The sequence below is a fragment of the Callorhinus ursinus genome, unplaced genomic scaffold (genome assembly GCF_003265705.2).
Source record: "Callorhinus ursinus isolate GAN/ISIS: 27379988/994484 unplaced genomic scaffold, GSC_fseal_2.0 scaffold50, whole genome shotgun sequence".
Lineage (NCBI taxonomy): Eukaryota > Metazoa > Chordata > Mammalia > Carnivora > Otariidae > Callorhinus > Callorhinus ursinus.
The window spans coordinates 4,758,380-4,772,924 of record NW_027397112.1 but is presented as its reverse complement, the minus strand read 5'-3'; the positions used below and the strand labels follow the sequence as shown (position 1 = coordinate 4,772,924).

At 37.3% G+C, this 14,545-nt stretch overlaps 1 protein-coding gene across 8 annotated transcripts in view; it reads right to left on the bottom strand.

Moving 5' to 3' along the window:
- LOC112837556 (ABC-type organic anion transporter ABCA8-like) overlaps positions 1-14,545 on the bottom strand; it is a 76,684-nt gene that overhangs the window by 42,358 nt on the left and 19,781 nt on the right. For 7 of the 8 annotated variants that reach the window (XR_012375408.1, XM_073883203.1, XM_073883204.1 and 4 more), the window contains 7 exons: positions 12,171-12,335; positions 9,220-9,323; positions 7,739-7,965; positions 6,012-6,153; positions 5,485-5,670; positions 3,306-3,453; positions 1,128-1,296 (listed from right to left, as the gene is read on the bottom strand). Coding sequence is in view for 7 of the 8 variants with exons in the window: in XM_073883203.1 (XP_073739304.1) it covers positions 1,128-1,296; positions 3,306-3,453; positions 5,485-5,670; positions 6,012-6,153; positions 7,739-7,965; positions 9,220-9,323; positions 12,171-12,335 (1,141 nt within the window). In the remaining variant the exon portion in view is untranslated. The remainder of the gene's footprint in view (positions 1-1,127; positions 1,297-3,305; positions 3,454-5,484; positions 5,671-6,011; positions 6,154-7,738; positions 7,966-9,219; positions 9,324-12,170; positions 12,336-14,545) is intronic. The other variant, XM_073883208.1, reaches the window with a different exon arrangement.

Genomic DNA, 14,545 nt, shown 5'->3' with positions numbered 1-14,545 from the left:
TAAACATAAAATGGTATCAGTTAGATTAGTTGATTATGATAATAGAAAGGAATAGAATTAACATATGCCCAGTGCTGTTACAGATCTGGTATCCTAGGCACTTTACTGATTTTAGTCTATCAGATAAATACGTAATCCATAACTAAACCAAATTTATGTTTCTTATATTGTCATCTACGATTCATCAAAGGATTCAGGCTCCATTCATATTGGATTGTTTGATTAGATTCTTAACTCTATTTTAATCCCATTTACTATCATTCCATAGCACTTATAGTTGGGTGAGATGCTGAAGAGATAGAAGAAATACAAAAAGAAACACAGAAACACATTAAATAAAGCCATTACTTTGCTCCCTCCCAGCTACTCTGCTGGAAGTTAAACCTAGCTTAGGTCACAGGACAAATATAAGGATAGAAGATAAATATGAAACAGGCTAAAATAAAAACTGACATGAGCTCTACAAACTCTGTAGGCTGGGGTAACCTGAGACCACTCACAGAGGGCTGACAGATGGGGATCACTGACGGACAAGAAAGATGTGAACAGTCAGGGATCTTGAGGACTTTCTTCCTATTTTCTTATCTGGAAAGAAAAGTTGCTGGTCCCAAATGAAACACACATCTGGAAATGAAGATGTGCATGACACTCTAAGGCATACCTTCCTCAATTCCCTGTGTGTCTGTCTCCAGACCCTTTCTCCCCTCCACTCCCCTACTCTTTCATTCCCTTTGAAAAGGCAATCAAGAGAAGAGGAAAGAGAAGTTTAAAAAACTATGAGAAAAAAATCGGGAGTATGATAAAGGAGGTGGGGCAAGGTGTGAATAAATGAGACCAGGCAAAGAAATGAGAGAAGCCAAGGACAGAGAAGAGAAACAGCAGAGAAAAGATTGAGAATCCAGGCAAGGTTTTCTTTGGATTATCTTTGTTGGTGAAATCTAAGTTTGTATTTAATGTAAATGTCAACAATATGATCTAAAACAGGTTAAAGGAATTTTTCTGTAAACTTGAAGTGGGAAATGATGAAGGTAGCGTGGAGGGGGTTATAGGTGGGAGCTGTCTGTAGGGCACAAAAGAGAACGGAGCTTCTCAGTCTTTGGCCTGCTCTCCATCTGCATCATTGTTACCTGATGGCTTCTTTCCCATGGAATTCTGGAGGCATTGGTTCAAAGGAGTCATTAGATAAAGGATTGGAATCGATTTCATCTTCGAGGACCACATGATCAGCTTTCTGTTGCCGTGACCAAAAGGAGGACTTCAGGAAAAACAAGGGGGGATATCCATGTCCATATTCATCTATATGACCAGGAGAAAAATACTGGGTCAATCACCAGTTTAAGGGAAAGAGTCATCCTAATAAAGCAGCACAGTGTCATCTCTTTGCCCAGACATCTGAACACGTCATCAACACAGAATGCACACATTTTCCTTGATAGGTGTAATTACATAAGGAAAAAAAATCACTAAGATGTCTCTATTATAATCATTGTTCCTACAGGAGGAAAGGAAACTGGAATTTTAAAAAATCCAGGAGGGACTTAAATAAATGTTAAGACTTTCCCTGACCCCAAGAAAGCCAGCTATTGGAATACAAATGCAAGATATGCCGGGCATGCCAAATGGTATCTAGGAGCCCAGGTGTCATGCCACCCACAAAGGAAGAAGAAATTGAGAATTTGTATCCAATGTTATTATTGGATACAAATATTCCAAGAGAAAACAGAACAGGATTTATCGAAAAAGGTGGACACACTGTAACAAAGGGAGACAAAGAGGCAAAATAATTTATTGAAATTTAACAGAGTGCAATTCAAATTTACTCTTCATCACCCTCTTTCTGGAAATTAACCCACTGTGTATTTGCATTTAATTATCATTTCTGTTTCCCTACATGTTGAGAGACAGTATGAAATGAAAAAAACATTATATTTCACTAATATTTTGCAACGACCTCCAGGGTACTAGTGATGGGTTTTCAAACTTATGTGTACTTTTCACATGTTTAGTCATTCCTTGGTGCAATATTGACCAAACACTTTCTAAACACCTGTCACTTGGTACGTTATTAGTTAGTTCTTATCTCTTTCCCTTCATGAGGCAATCTATTGAATGAAAGTATATAGCTCGACTGGGTCCATTCTACCACCAGATTCCCCATTACATGATTCTGTCATTTTAGCTAGTTAATTTTCCTTTCTCTCATTGATATTGCTTATCTTTCAAAGAATTTTGAACAGAGTCACCTTGTTTGAGTTCAAGCTTACATTCAGGCTTAGTGAATGGATGATAAAATTAATTCCAAGTGTATAAATAAATGTTCTAGCCAAAATGGTAGATTCTGGCCTCTATTATTCTGGTCTCTTCTGAAAGGGAGAGACGGTTACTGTTCTTTAAGGGATTATCTTAAAACAACAACATGATCAATTCACTGCTTCCAGATGTTTCTCTGCACCTTCGCCCTCACTCTTTCTCCTTTGTCCCTTTGACCAAGTCTTGAATCCTTGACTTTAAAAAAATATATACTCAATGTGTTTATTTCATTAGAAACTTCCATAATCTTTACAGCTTGATTGAAGTAGGACTGACAAATAAAACCTGTATACACGGAAGGTATATAATGTGATGTTTTGATACAGGCATACATTGTGAAGTACTACCATCATCAAGCAAATTAACATATCATCACCTCACATGGTTATCATTTTTCTGTGTGTGTGTGTGTGTGTGTGTGTGTGTGTGTGTGTGTGTGGTGAAAACACCTGAGACCTACTATAAAAGTAAAAATGTATGACCTATTGACTTCCCTGTTGTAGAACTCTGGTGAGATTTTTAAAAATATAGATGCCCTAGTCCCACCACTGATGAAATGAATCATAATCTCTTAGGGTTGAATTGTGCTTGGTATTTTTTTTTTTTTTTTAAGTTCCCAAGGTGGTTCTGAAATATAGCCAGGGCTAAGAACAACTGAGCAAAATAATTAGGCAAAAGCAACTGTAAATTTCCATGATTAAGTACCAAGCCAGACCCGTTTAGGAAATAGTTTTCTAAGCATCTTTTTAAAAAGAAACAAACTACATTTAGAGCACAATGAAGTTCGAAGATCAGTGATCCTATAAACAAAATTCAAGCTGTAGTTCTGACCAGTCAAGTAGCAAGAAATAAAGAACTAATGTGGTCATTGGCAATGACCTTGTTCACTGCCTTCCTTTTGATGCACAAAGTAGTTTTAAAAATATAAATAACACATGTGTTAGGAGATTCGCCTTTAGGAAATAATGTTCGATTTTAATCAGATCAGTACTCACTTGGCAAAATTTTCTCAAAATAAATCGTCAATGCCACATAGAAGAAAAGATCAAAAGCCAACATGAAATTTGTTGCTATTATCAGATTTGAGTAGTCTGATGGATTAGGAAATGCACTGGAATTCAAATCATAGTCTGTGCGCAAAAGCTGAAAATTAAGAAGTAATTAAAGAAAGGACGTTAGTTTTGTGATAAATTTTAAACAATTAGGTTTAGCGTAAACGTGTAAGAGCTACTTTTTGCCTCTCACTAACACAAAGTTGAACGAAACTGCCTTCTTTACAATTCTCAATTCTTTTGGAAGGCATAGGTGTGTGACCAACTATAATGAAATTTATTAACTGCTGTGATTAAAGTATGTTCCAGTGAAACTGGAGCATTAGGAGTGTTACAAGATTTTTGTTCCCTTAGTGCCTGTTGTTCTTCGTCCTGCCGCTTTGAAGAATGAAGAGGTGGACCAGGCAAAGAGTGGTGGACAGCAAAGCAAAGTTTATTGAGCGATAGTATAAAGCTCCCGGAGAGGGAGGGGACCTGAGAGGGTTGCCCTTTTGGTATTCAAATCTAAGGGTTTTTCTAAGCTCTTTTGCAGATGTATCTTGAGCATTCTGAGCATGGGCCCCTTGTGGATTGGCTGCTAAGGTGTGCCAATCAGGGCTTTGATCACACACCTGTCTACCTATTGGGTTATTGTTCATGTGTTGATGGTCTTTTGGGCTGACATTTGGACACAAACTGCCTCAGCTTGTGGTAGTGACCCACGTTTTATGGTTAATTGTTTTGTTTCAGGATGTTTTGCAAAAGTCACTTCTGCAGAGGCTACTAGACAGGATGCTATTGTGGTCTTGTCTAATCTGTAAAACAGGATGCTAGAATGGTTTTTGTCTTAGCTGTCCAGGTCTCTGTTTTCTTGCTGGGGACCCTGGCCCTGAGTACCTAAGTGTCCAATGAACTCCTAACAGGAGGAGGCAGGGAAGTATGGGAAAAGATGACATTTGAGTTCAACCTTAGATAAATTTTTACCAAATAGGATATAGGACAAAAGTGTGGTCCTCCTTGAAAATGGCTACATGAGAGAGAATTCATGCTCTTGGAAAAACAAAACAAAACAAAACAAAACTGGTGTGTTTAAGGAGAACCTGTGGGAAAAGTGGGCTTGTCTATAATGTTCAAGTTAATGGGTCTTTTGTAATTAATTATCCTTTCATTAAGAACTAAATAACGGGTATGTGTGCAATGATCGACGTTACCATTTAATTGCAGGGACAGCAAAGTGAGTTCAATTTGAGAATCAGATAAAGAGAAATGACATTTGACGAGCAGAAATGTAATTTGCTGGTCAATTAATGTGTTTTTAACTTCTGATTTTCTTTTCTTTTATACGGTAGTTTATAGATTCATGTATGTTGTTCAGTTATGAAGTCAAAATACGAGCTGGAATAATTAGAATTAGATTTGCAATATCAAATCCATATTTAATTAAGAGCCAAAGGGGCACTGGTGGCTCAGTCGGTTAAGTGTCTGCTTTCGGATCAGGCCATGGTCCCAGGTCCTGGGATGGAGCCTCGCGTAGGGCTCCCTGCTCCTCATGAAACCTGCTTCTCCCTCTCTCACCAACCCCCCCGCCCCGCTGCTTGTGTTCCCTCTTTCACTATGTCTTTCTCTGTCAAATAAATAAATAAAATCTTAAAAAATAATAATTAATAGTCAAGAAAACACTTTAGATCATCTATGAAGAATGATACGCTGACCTTCCCTTTTTTCACTCACCAAATGGCTTATTTTGCTGAGCTCAGTATGCCCAAAGCTTTTAGAAGTTCATTTTTGCAGGGTGTCTGAGTGGCTCAGTCAGTTAAGCGACCAACTGTTGGTTTCAGTGCAGGTCATGATCTCAGGGTCCTGGGATTGAGCCCTGTGTTGGACTCTGCACTTAGCACAGAGTCTGCTTGGGATTCTCTCTCCCTCTCCCTCTGTCCCTCTCCCCTATTCTCTCTCCCAATCTCTCTCTCTAATACATGAATAAATCTTTTTTAAAAAGTTCATCTTTGCAATGTCACAGTAATCTGCACGGAGGCTTTAAATCTGACAATGCTAATCATAGAAATGACTATAGACAACTGAATTCCAGACAGAAAAAGATGTTTCTGAAATTCCATCAATCAACAATTGGATTGTTTCTCACCTGGGCCATTCCAAGCATGAAGGCAAACGGGCTAAGAAAGCTTAAAATCCACTCCAAGGATGTAGGAAGTTGCCTGTACAGTGCTGTAAATCCCAAACTTCCCCAAAAGACGGTGAGAAGGAACATGACCAGACCAGTGAGGAAAGATTTCTTTACCAAGACGCTCATTAGAAAAGCCAAAGCTATCTAAAATGAGAGAAGATCCAGTTGGTTTATATTTCTCTAAGGATTATTCTTAGCATAACACAATAAGGGATTGAATATACAAAATTAGAGTTACATTTTTTTTGTCTATAATACAAAACTGTGCTCTACAAATTGCACTATAAGTTGACATTACAAAACACTGCAAATCTTTTTAAAAAACACTACAAATCAAATACATAGATACACATAGATGTTCTCGGGCAAAGAGCAGACAGTGAAGAAAAGGGATATGGAGAATAATTACCTATTTAGAAACCAACACTTGATCCTCAGGGTAGATTGGTAAATTGGATAGAAAGCAATTTAATTCACCAACTCACCAAAGACAATCCATAGAGGAAAAAGATGGTGAAGATCGCCATGAAGCCAGTCAGAATGACAAACTGGACAGATTTTATAATAAGTGCCAAGAAAAGTGCCATAATGAAGATGAAAACACCATAGATTAGACCCCAGGAGAGCCTAGGATGGAAACAAGATGTTATTTTAGAATTTCATGTTCCATTGAAAGGAGGATCTAGAATGGATTCTAACATTATTCATTGATTCATTCATTCTTTCAGTAGATACTTATTGAGTTTCAGGATATGTAAGTACAAGATAAATGTTTTGGGAAGAATTCTTTAGGAATTAGGGATATTTTTTTGTCCTAAAATTAGTTCCAGAAATACACACACACCTACAGGTACACACACACACCACTGTGGGGAAAAGGAGAAAATAGTCTTCCAGTCTGATTGATTTTGGTTCAAACATTTTTTTTCTGCTGCCTTCATACTCTGTGACCTTGAGCAAACTCTGTAATCCCTCAACATTTTCTTTCTTTCTTTCTTTTTTTTATTGCTCTGTACACTAGGAATAATACCACAGTTTTAGTTCAGTGAAGTTATGTCTATGTGGGACACTGTCCTAGTACACGGTAACTCCTCAGTGAATCTCAGATCCTTTTCTCCTCTCAGGCCTTTCTAGGGGTGAGGAGCTTCATGGATTTCCTCAAAGATATAGGATAGTTCACCTTCCTTTCTTCAATTCTTTTATCACGTTGATCGTTATTCTTTGAAGGGTATAATGAAATAATGAAAAACAAAAACAGCAGTAAAACCAACAAAGTAATAGCCTACGCATATAGCAATTACTCTGTGCCAGAAAATGTTTTACAAACTTAGCAAATAGAAAATCATTTTATTTTCACAAAGGCTCTATGCAGGAGCAACCTTATTTTCTTAATTTCTAGACAAAGAACCTACTGAACAAAGATGTTAAGTAACTATGATTTCAAGTCCAGGAATTTTGGCTCTAGAGTCATTAGATTTTGCTGCTCCGTCATACTTCCCTCCAATATTAATTCAATAAACAGTTCAATATTGACTTATAGCATTTTCTTCCAGACTCCAAATTCGTTGACATTTGCATATTCCACCTGGCTTCCTAGCCTCTGTGTTACTTTACTTTCTCTTCACTATGAACATCACCTCCATACTTTTTTCAGTCATTCTCAAGTTCTCTCTCACACAGGGCCTTGTCCATCCTTGGAATTACACAGCCTCTGACATTTTAAATTCAAACTACCCAGCCCCTATTCACAATCCTGTTCTGCCAGCTTCTTCCTTCAACTATATCCATCATACCAGATCTTTAGTCTCAAAAGAGCTCCTGATCTTAGACCTATTTTTTTCCCCCTTTCAGTCCATGCTGGCTTGAATTCCACTTCCATCTGGCTTTGACACTCAAATCTACCATTTCTACAGCACTCTTAGCAGTAGACTCAATGTCCATCCCTCATTATCCCTACCTCACAACCAGTAGACTCATTGGCCATCCCTCATTATCCCTACCTCACAACCACCACACAAACCCAAACCTGCTATTCTTTCTTCAGTCTGAGAAGCACAGTAACCTGCAACCTTAACTTGGCAAGCATTACATCAATGACAATTTATCCCATTCATAGGGAAGAGTTAGAAAATCATTAGGTTTGAATACTGATGCTTTGAAGAGGCCCACTCTTCCTGGATCCCTACATTTATTTGTCCTACACTTTACTCACCAGAATGCTGAATCCTGAAGACCCATCATCCTCATCAAGCCCTTCATCTTTTTCCTCTCTCTTGTAATGTTAAGAGATGCATAATAAGTGAATGAGGAAAAGGAAATAACACAGAAGAAAATGAAGAAATCAGCTGCAATGCCCCCTTGACTGACAAAGGGATGTATCTTCATGTTTTTTCCAGTAACAGACATCAATTCCTCCATCACTGAATGATTTGTTGCAGTCTGAAGAAATATATTAATAAACAAAATTTGTATATTCATGGATGGCATGCTCTGTTTTCTTTCAGTCATCTGTTTTCCTCTGAACACATAACTGATCAATCTGGATCTGATCCTAGCCTAAATTTTCACTTCCATGTTCCACCATTGGCCCACTTGGGGCCCTGACTCCCGGCATTCTGAGCTTCTCACAGTTCTCAAAATTTACGATGTGTTTTATCACTTCCCTGCCCAACACTGCCTTATAACGTGCTTGAAATACATTTATGACTTTGTATACTTGGCATATCTTACCTTAAGCTTCAGTTTTAAATGTTACTTCAATTAGGAATTCTTTCATGGCACTCTAGGCTGAGAAGTTAGGCTTGTTTGCTTACAGACACTTTATACCTCCCTGATACCTTACTTCTCCCTTTCTAATAATGTTCTTTCTTTCTTTCTTTCTTTCTTTAAATTCTAGTTGGTTAACATATACCATAATACTGACTTCAGGAGTAGAATTTAGTGATTCATCACTTACATACAACACCCAGTGCTCTTCACAACAAGTGCCCTCCTTAATACCCATCACCCATTTAGCACCTCTCCCATCCCCCTCCCCTCCAGCAAACCTTAGTTTGTTCTCTATAGTTAAGAGTTTCTTATGGTTTGCCTTCCTCTTTCTTCTTTTTTTTCTTCCCTTATGTTCATCTGTTTTGTTTCTTAAATTCCACATATGAGTGAAATCATATGGTATTTGTCTTTCTCTGACTAACTTGTTTTGCTTGGCATAATACACTCTAGCTCCAGCCACATCATTAAAATGACAAGATTTCATTCTTTTTGATGGCTGAGTAATATTCCATTATATATATGCGTGTGTGTGTATATATATATATATAATGTGATAATATGTGATATATATATAATATATATGTGATAATATATAAAGACAAATATAAAGGAAATAAATATATATATATGTATCACAACTTCCTTATCCATTCATCAGCTGATGGATATTTGGGTGCTAATAATATTCCTATTATATGCTTGGCTTCTTGACAAGTTTGAATTCTTGGGAGAGAAAATTTCTCTTCTATTTATGTTCGTAGCCCCCATGGCATATAGAAACTTAAATAAACTTTGTACTAAAGAAACCAGTGATTAAGTGAAAGAACAGGCTACCCATTTATGTATTATTTCATGAACCTTTTGAGGCCTCTCATACCATTAGTCTGCATGCAACATTAGTTAGCATGGAACATTTGTACTCACTTCTATAATAGCAGCATTGATAGCAGCTTGAAGAGCGACGAAACCTCTCTCCCAGTATTGTGAAACTTGGCAGTTAACACCTCCACTCATTTTAAAACAATGAGCTTTAAGAAAAAAAAGAAAGCCATAAATATCATTATGGATTATTTCAGTCCTGATTATAGGAAACAGTGGACTTTACAATGGCTTCACATTCCAAATGTTGTTATTTTGACTCAAGGCCTGTGAAAACATAAACTGGAGTAATGATTCTCAAAGCAGGGCAGACAGAGCACTTATAGGGGATGTTCTGCATTATATTAGAATATACTATGCTTTCTCACACTATCTTCACCTAATCAAGAGTTTTGTGGAGCTTTTCCCTTCTATCATTTTGTATTGTCGAAACAATCTTTTTATGTTTTTCAAAGGTTAGTAGGTCTTTTATGGATTGAGAACCATATAGATTGAGAACTAGAGCTTTACCTAACATTACATACAACACAGGCAATAATGAGCAACTGGGAGTTCAGAGGAAATAACTTACTATGTTTAAATCATGTCAACCAGAACATCTTTTGAAGAAAAAACATCTTATCAAAAAAAAAAAAAAAGCCTACCAGTCCATCGAGTATTAAACTGCATTAAAGAGAAGGTGATATTTAATATGAAAAATTAAAATTGAGTATTAGAACTAAATGCATGTTTCATTAACATTTTAAATATTTAAAAGTCATTTGGAAACAGTTCAAGCCTACAAATGATGATATAATGAACACATATGTACCCATGGCCAAATTATAAAAATGAATAAATCATTACAAACACAATTGGAATCCCCTGTATATTGTCTATGATCTTGTTGCTTTTCCTAGGAGCAAGCTCCTAACTGGCTAACTGCTTTCCTGAACTTTGTGTTTATATATGCCATTAAGCTTCTGTAATGTATCCCCAAACTACACATGTTATTTAAAATTGTTGAACTTTATATCTTCTATCTCATTACAGTCATCATTCTGCATTTTGCTTCATTTGTTCTAAGATTTTGAAGTTTATATAAATGGCCCCATTTTTTTCTTCTTATGATTGTGTAGAACCACACTGCAGGAATGCAACTCAATGTATTTATCCATTCTCTCATAGATGACAATTTGGTTAATTTCTTTTTTCTTTTTGCTATTACAAAAAAAAAAAAAAGCCACTGCCATGAAAATCCTTATATATGTCTTCTCATGAATATGTGTGTATCGTCAGGATAGTCTGATATGCCTAGTAACAACCTTCAAAATCTTAATGTCTTATCACAGCAACAGTTTACTTCTCACTCAGACTATAGATTCAGCACAGGTCTTTGGAAGGGGGGGAGCGAGGTCCTCTGTTTCACACGAGGGGTCCCAAGGTGATAGTTTCCATCTAGCTTGCAGAAGCAGGTGAGGAAAGGGTATAGAGAACTCACACCTGCTTTTCAATGCCTTGAATTTAGCTATCTAATTATAGCTATGAAACAATTATTCTATGCCCTCAGGAGGAGAGGAGAATAGGCTGCAAACCTTTAACACAGGCATGAGACTTTCACTAATAAAATTTCTATGATGCTGGGTTTTAGGTTATACACATCTTCAATTTAAAAATAAAATTTCTCAATTTTAAATGTTTAAAATATTTTATAATATTGGGTTTTCTTTGCTACAAAGCCTTGTCAATACTTTGTATTGTTCTATTTACTGCTTTTGGCCCATCTTATTAAATACAAAATGATATCACATGTGGTTTCAAAATGCATTTCCCTGATTACTAATGTAGGTCCAAGTGTTTATTCTTGATCTGTGTTTCTCCTTCTATGAAGTTCCTATTTATATCTTTCACTTCTTTCCCATTTCTATGCTTTTTTTTCTTATTTATTCAGAGAAAATCTTTATATATTCTGGTATTAACTTTTTGTTAGTTTCATTTGCATAAATATTTCATCACAAGTTTTGCCCTTACTTTTCACTCTCTGATGTCTTTTGATAAAGATATTTCCTTAATTTCGATCTAGTTGAATTAAGCAAACTTTTCTTTTATAGTTAATGTATTTTTTGTTTTGTTTAAGAATTCTATTCTATCCAACAGTTATAAAGATATTCTCCTATACTGACTTCTAGAAAGGTTACAGGATTTTTTTTTTCACTGAGTTCTGTACCTGGAAATTGGTTGTTTAGTATGAGACAATTTCATTTTGTTCTTTATGGAGAGATGATTTTCCCAGCACCAATCACAGTGTCTTCTCAGTCATATGTTAGTTTTCATGTTTATGTGAGACCTTTCCAGGTTTCTTTCTTCTGTTTCATTGGTCTATCTGTCTTTTAGTATGGTAATAGCATACTCTCTTAATTACTTATTTAATTCTTTTTAAAAACCATCTTGGCCTTTTTTCTTGTCTATGCATTCACTGAGTATATAGTCTCTCCAGGTTCCAAATTAATACAGAAATGTCCATCTCATATAAACCCAAGATCTTCTCACCTGTTCTCATGTAGCTAAAACCCAAACCTCTTGGTTGGTGAGACTGGCAAAGTCATAGAGCATTAACAATAATCAATCACTCTGGATTTGGTGCCCTCTTCATTTTAGGCCCTCAAAAATAAGCTTACTCAGACATTTGAAGAGAAGCTTCTTCTATTTTATCCATAAACAATTTTACTTTCCTGTAGCAATATATATTATAACCACATATTGCATTTTATATATATGTATATGTACACACGCATATATGGAAATATATATATATATAACCATATATAACAACTATCTAATACAGTATATTAATAAATCCAAAAACCAATGTACATTCTTAAAATTTGTTGATTATCCTGTTGACATCACATTGCAGATAAGGATTTTTAAATTTGCTGTATTAACATCCATCCCTATATATAACTTATGACATAACTGAAGTGGAGAGCACTGGAATTACATAGCTGGAAAGTTACCTTCATGGTCCCTGTGTTCCTTTTTTGTTGGGATTCTGTATCCCAGCAAGAATTTCAAATGATATGAGAATGTATTAGTGAAGATGACTTGTATTACTTCCTCAGGATAATCTGGCATTAATTCTTTAATATTTTCTTCACTGGACAGCCCCAAAACTTTTATATCTGCCATTACAAGAAGGGAATATATTTGTTAGTAAATTACTAGGAGATCAACTTCAGGATGTCATGATAAATTACTTTTACTAGAGTTCTTTATGGAAATAAAACAAAATCAAATGTCAACTTTGAGTAGGTCAGGCAGAGTAAAGTTTAGGAAGAGACATTGCTCTTCAGAAGAACTACATGAAAATTAGTTATTTTATTTTCATTTGTAGTTCTTGAACCAATTTCAATCACATATAATATCATTCCATACCAATTAAACTATTCACAGGAGAATTAGCATGGCAATAAATCTACAATGGTAGTAAAAAAAAAATGGTCACAAATGGTAGGTCATTGTGTTTAAATCACAATTAGGCTCTGGTTTATAGCAGATGGAAATAATTACAAAAATTCACTTTCCTATTTTAGGGAGCAAGATGGCGGAGGAGTAGGAGCCTAGATTTCGTCTGGTCTCAGGAATTCAGCTGAATAGGGATCAAACCATTCTGAACACCTACGAACTCAACAGGAGACCGAAGAAGAGAGTAGCAACAACTCTCTGAACAGAAAAGTGACCACTTTCTGGAAGGTAGGACGTGCGGAGAAGTGAATCCGAGGCGATATTCGGGAGGATAGACGGCGGGGGAGGGGCCTCCGCCGGCCGCTTCTGGCAAGTGCTAGAGCCGCGGAGCACAAAATCGGACCTTTTAGAAGTTGGCTCCGTGGAGGGACGTCGCTGCAGTGGCTAAGCGGGGGGTGGAATCCTCCCGGGACAGTGTGGTCTCAGGACCCTTGGGGTCACAGAGAGACGGGGGGTGCCTGAGTGCGCCAGAGCTCCCAGGTATCGGAGCGGGGAAGCCCGCTGCAGAGACGGAGCAGAGTCGCGGGCTCTCAGCTCGGGGTTGCCATAGACTGTGATCTGCGGCCCAGTCGGGGCACAGCTCCTCCAGCAGGGACCCAGCAGGCGGCAGAGCCGGGGAGACTCCCCTTCCTTCCCGGGGAGGAGCGGTGCGGGAACGCACTGCAGGGATCTGCTGGGTTTGGAGACTCTGCGCGGGGTCGGGTGCCAGAGATAGCAACGCTCGGTCACAGGCCGGGTGAGCACGGAGTGCGGCCAGAGACCGGGGACACGGGAGTGACTGCTTTTCTCTGGGGGCACACTGAGGAGCGGGGCCCCGAGTTCTCAGCTCCTCCGGGTGGAGATTGGGAGACCACCATTTCTGCCCTGGTCCTCCAAGGCTGTACGGAGAGCTTGCAGGGAACAAAAGCTCCTGAGAGCAAACCGGAGCAGCTTCCTTAGCCCGGACCCACAAGGGCGGGGCAATTCCGCCTCCGGCAAAGACATTTGGAAACCACAGCAACAGGCCCCTCCCCCAGAAGATCAGCACAAACAGCCAGCAAGCCAAGACCAAGTTGATCAATCAAGGAGAACGGGAGAACTCCAGCGCTAGGGGAATACTGCACATAGATTCATGGCTTTTTTTTTTTTTTTTTTATAGGGAAACCATGATTCATTATTTCATCAAAGTTAATTTTTGTTGACTGTTTTTTTTAATTTTTCTTTTTCCCTTTTTTTAACCAACATCTTATCAATCCCTTTTTAAAAAAAAAAAAAACCAAAAACATTTTTCATTTTTAGAGTCATATTTTATCCCTTCATAGTAGTTACCCTTATTTTTGGCATATATATATAAGTTGTTCTCTCTTTAAAATTTTGGGGTACAGTATCTTCTAACAGATCAAAATATACCCTAAATCACTAGTGTATGGCTTTGTTCTAGTCTCCTGCCTGATCACATTCTCTCCCTTTTTCCTTTTTTTTTTCTTTTCTTAAATCTTCTTTCTTTTTTCAAACAACTTATCTTACCAAGTCCTTTTATAAAACCTTTTATAATTTTCATCTTTACAGTTATCTTCCATCCCTTTATTGTATCAACCCTTATTTTGTACATATATGTCTTTCTTCCTTTAAAATTTTAGGAGGCACTTTTTTCTAACAGACCAAAATACGCCCAAAATCTAGTGTGTGGCACTGTTCTATGCACTAGCCTGATCATATTTGATCATATTCTGCTTTTTTTGTATTGTTTTGTTTTTGTTTTTATCTTTTTTTTTCTCTTTTTTCTCTTTCTTTTTTCTTTCTTTCCCTTTCTTTTCCCCTGGTTTCAGGTCTTTTCTGATTTGTATACAGTATATTTGCTGGGGACGTTGTAAACCTGTTAGCATTT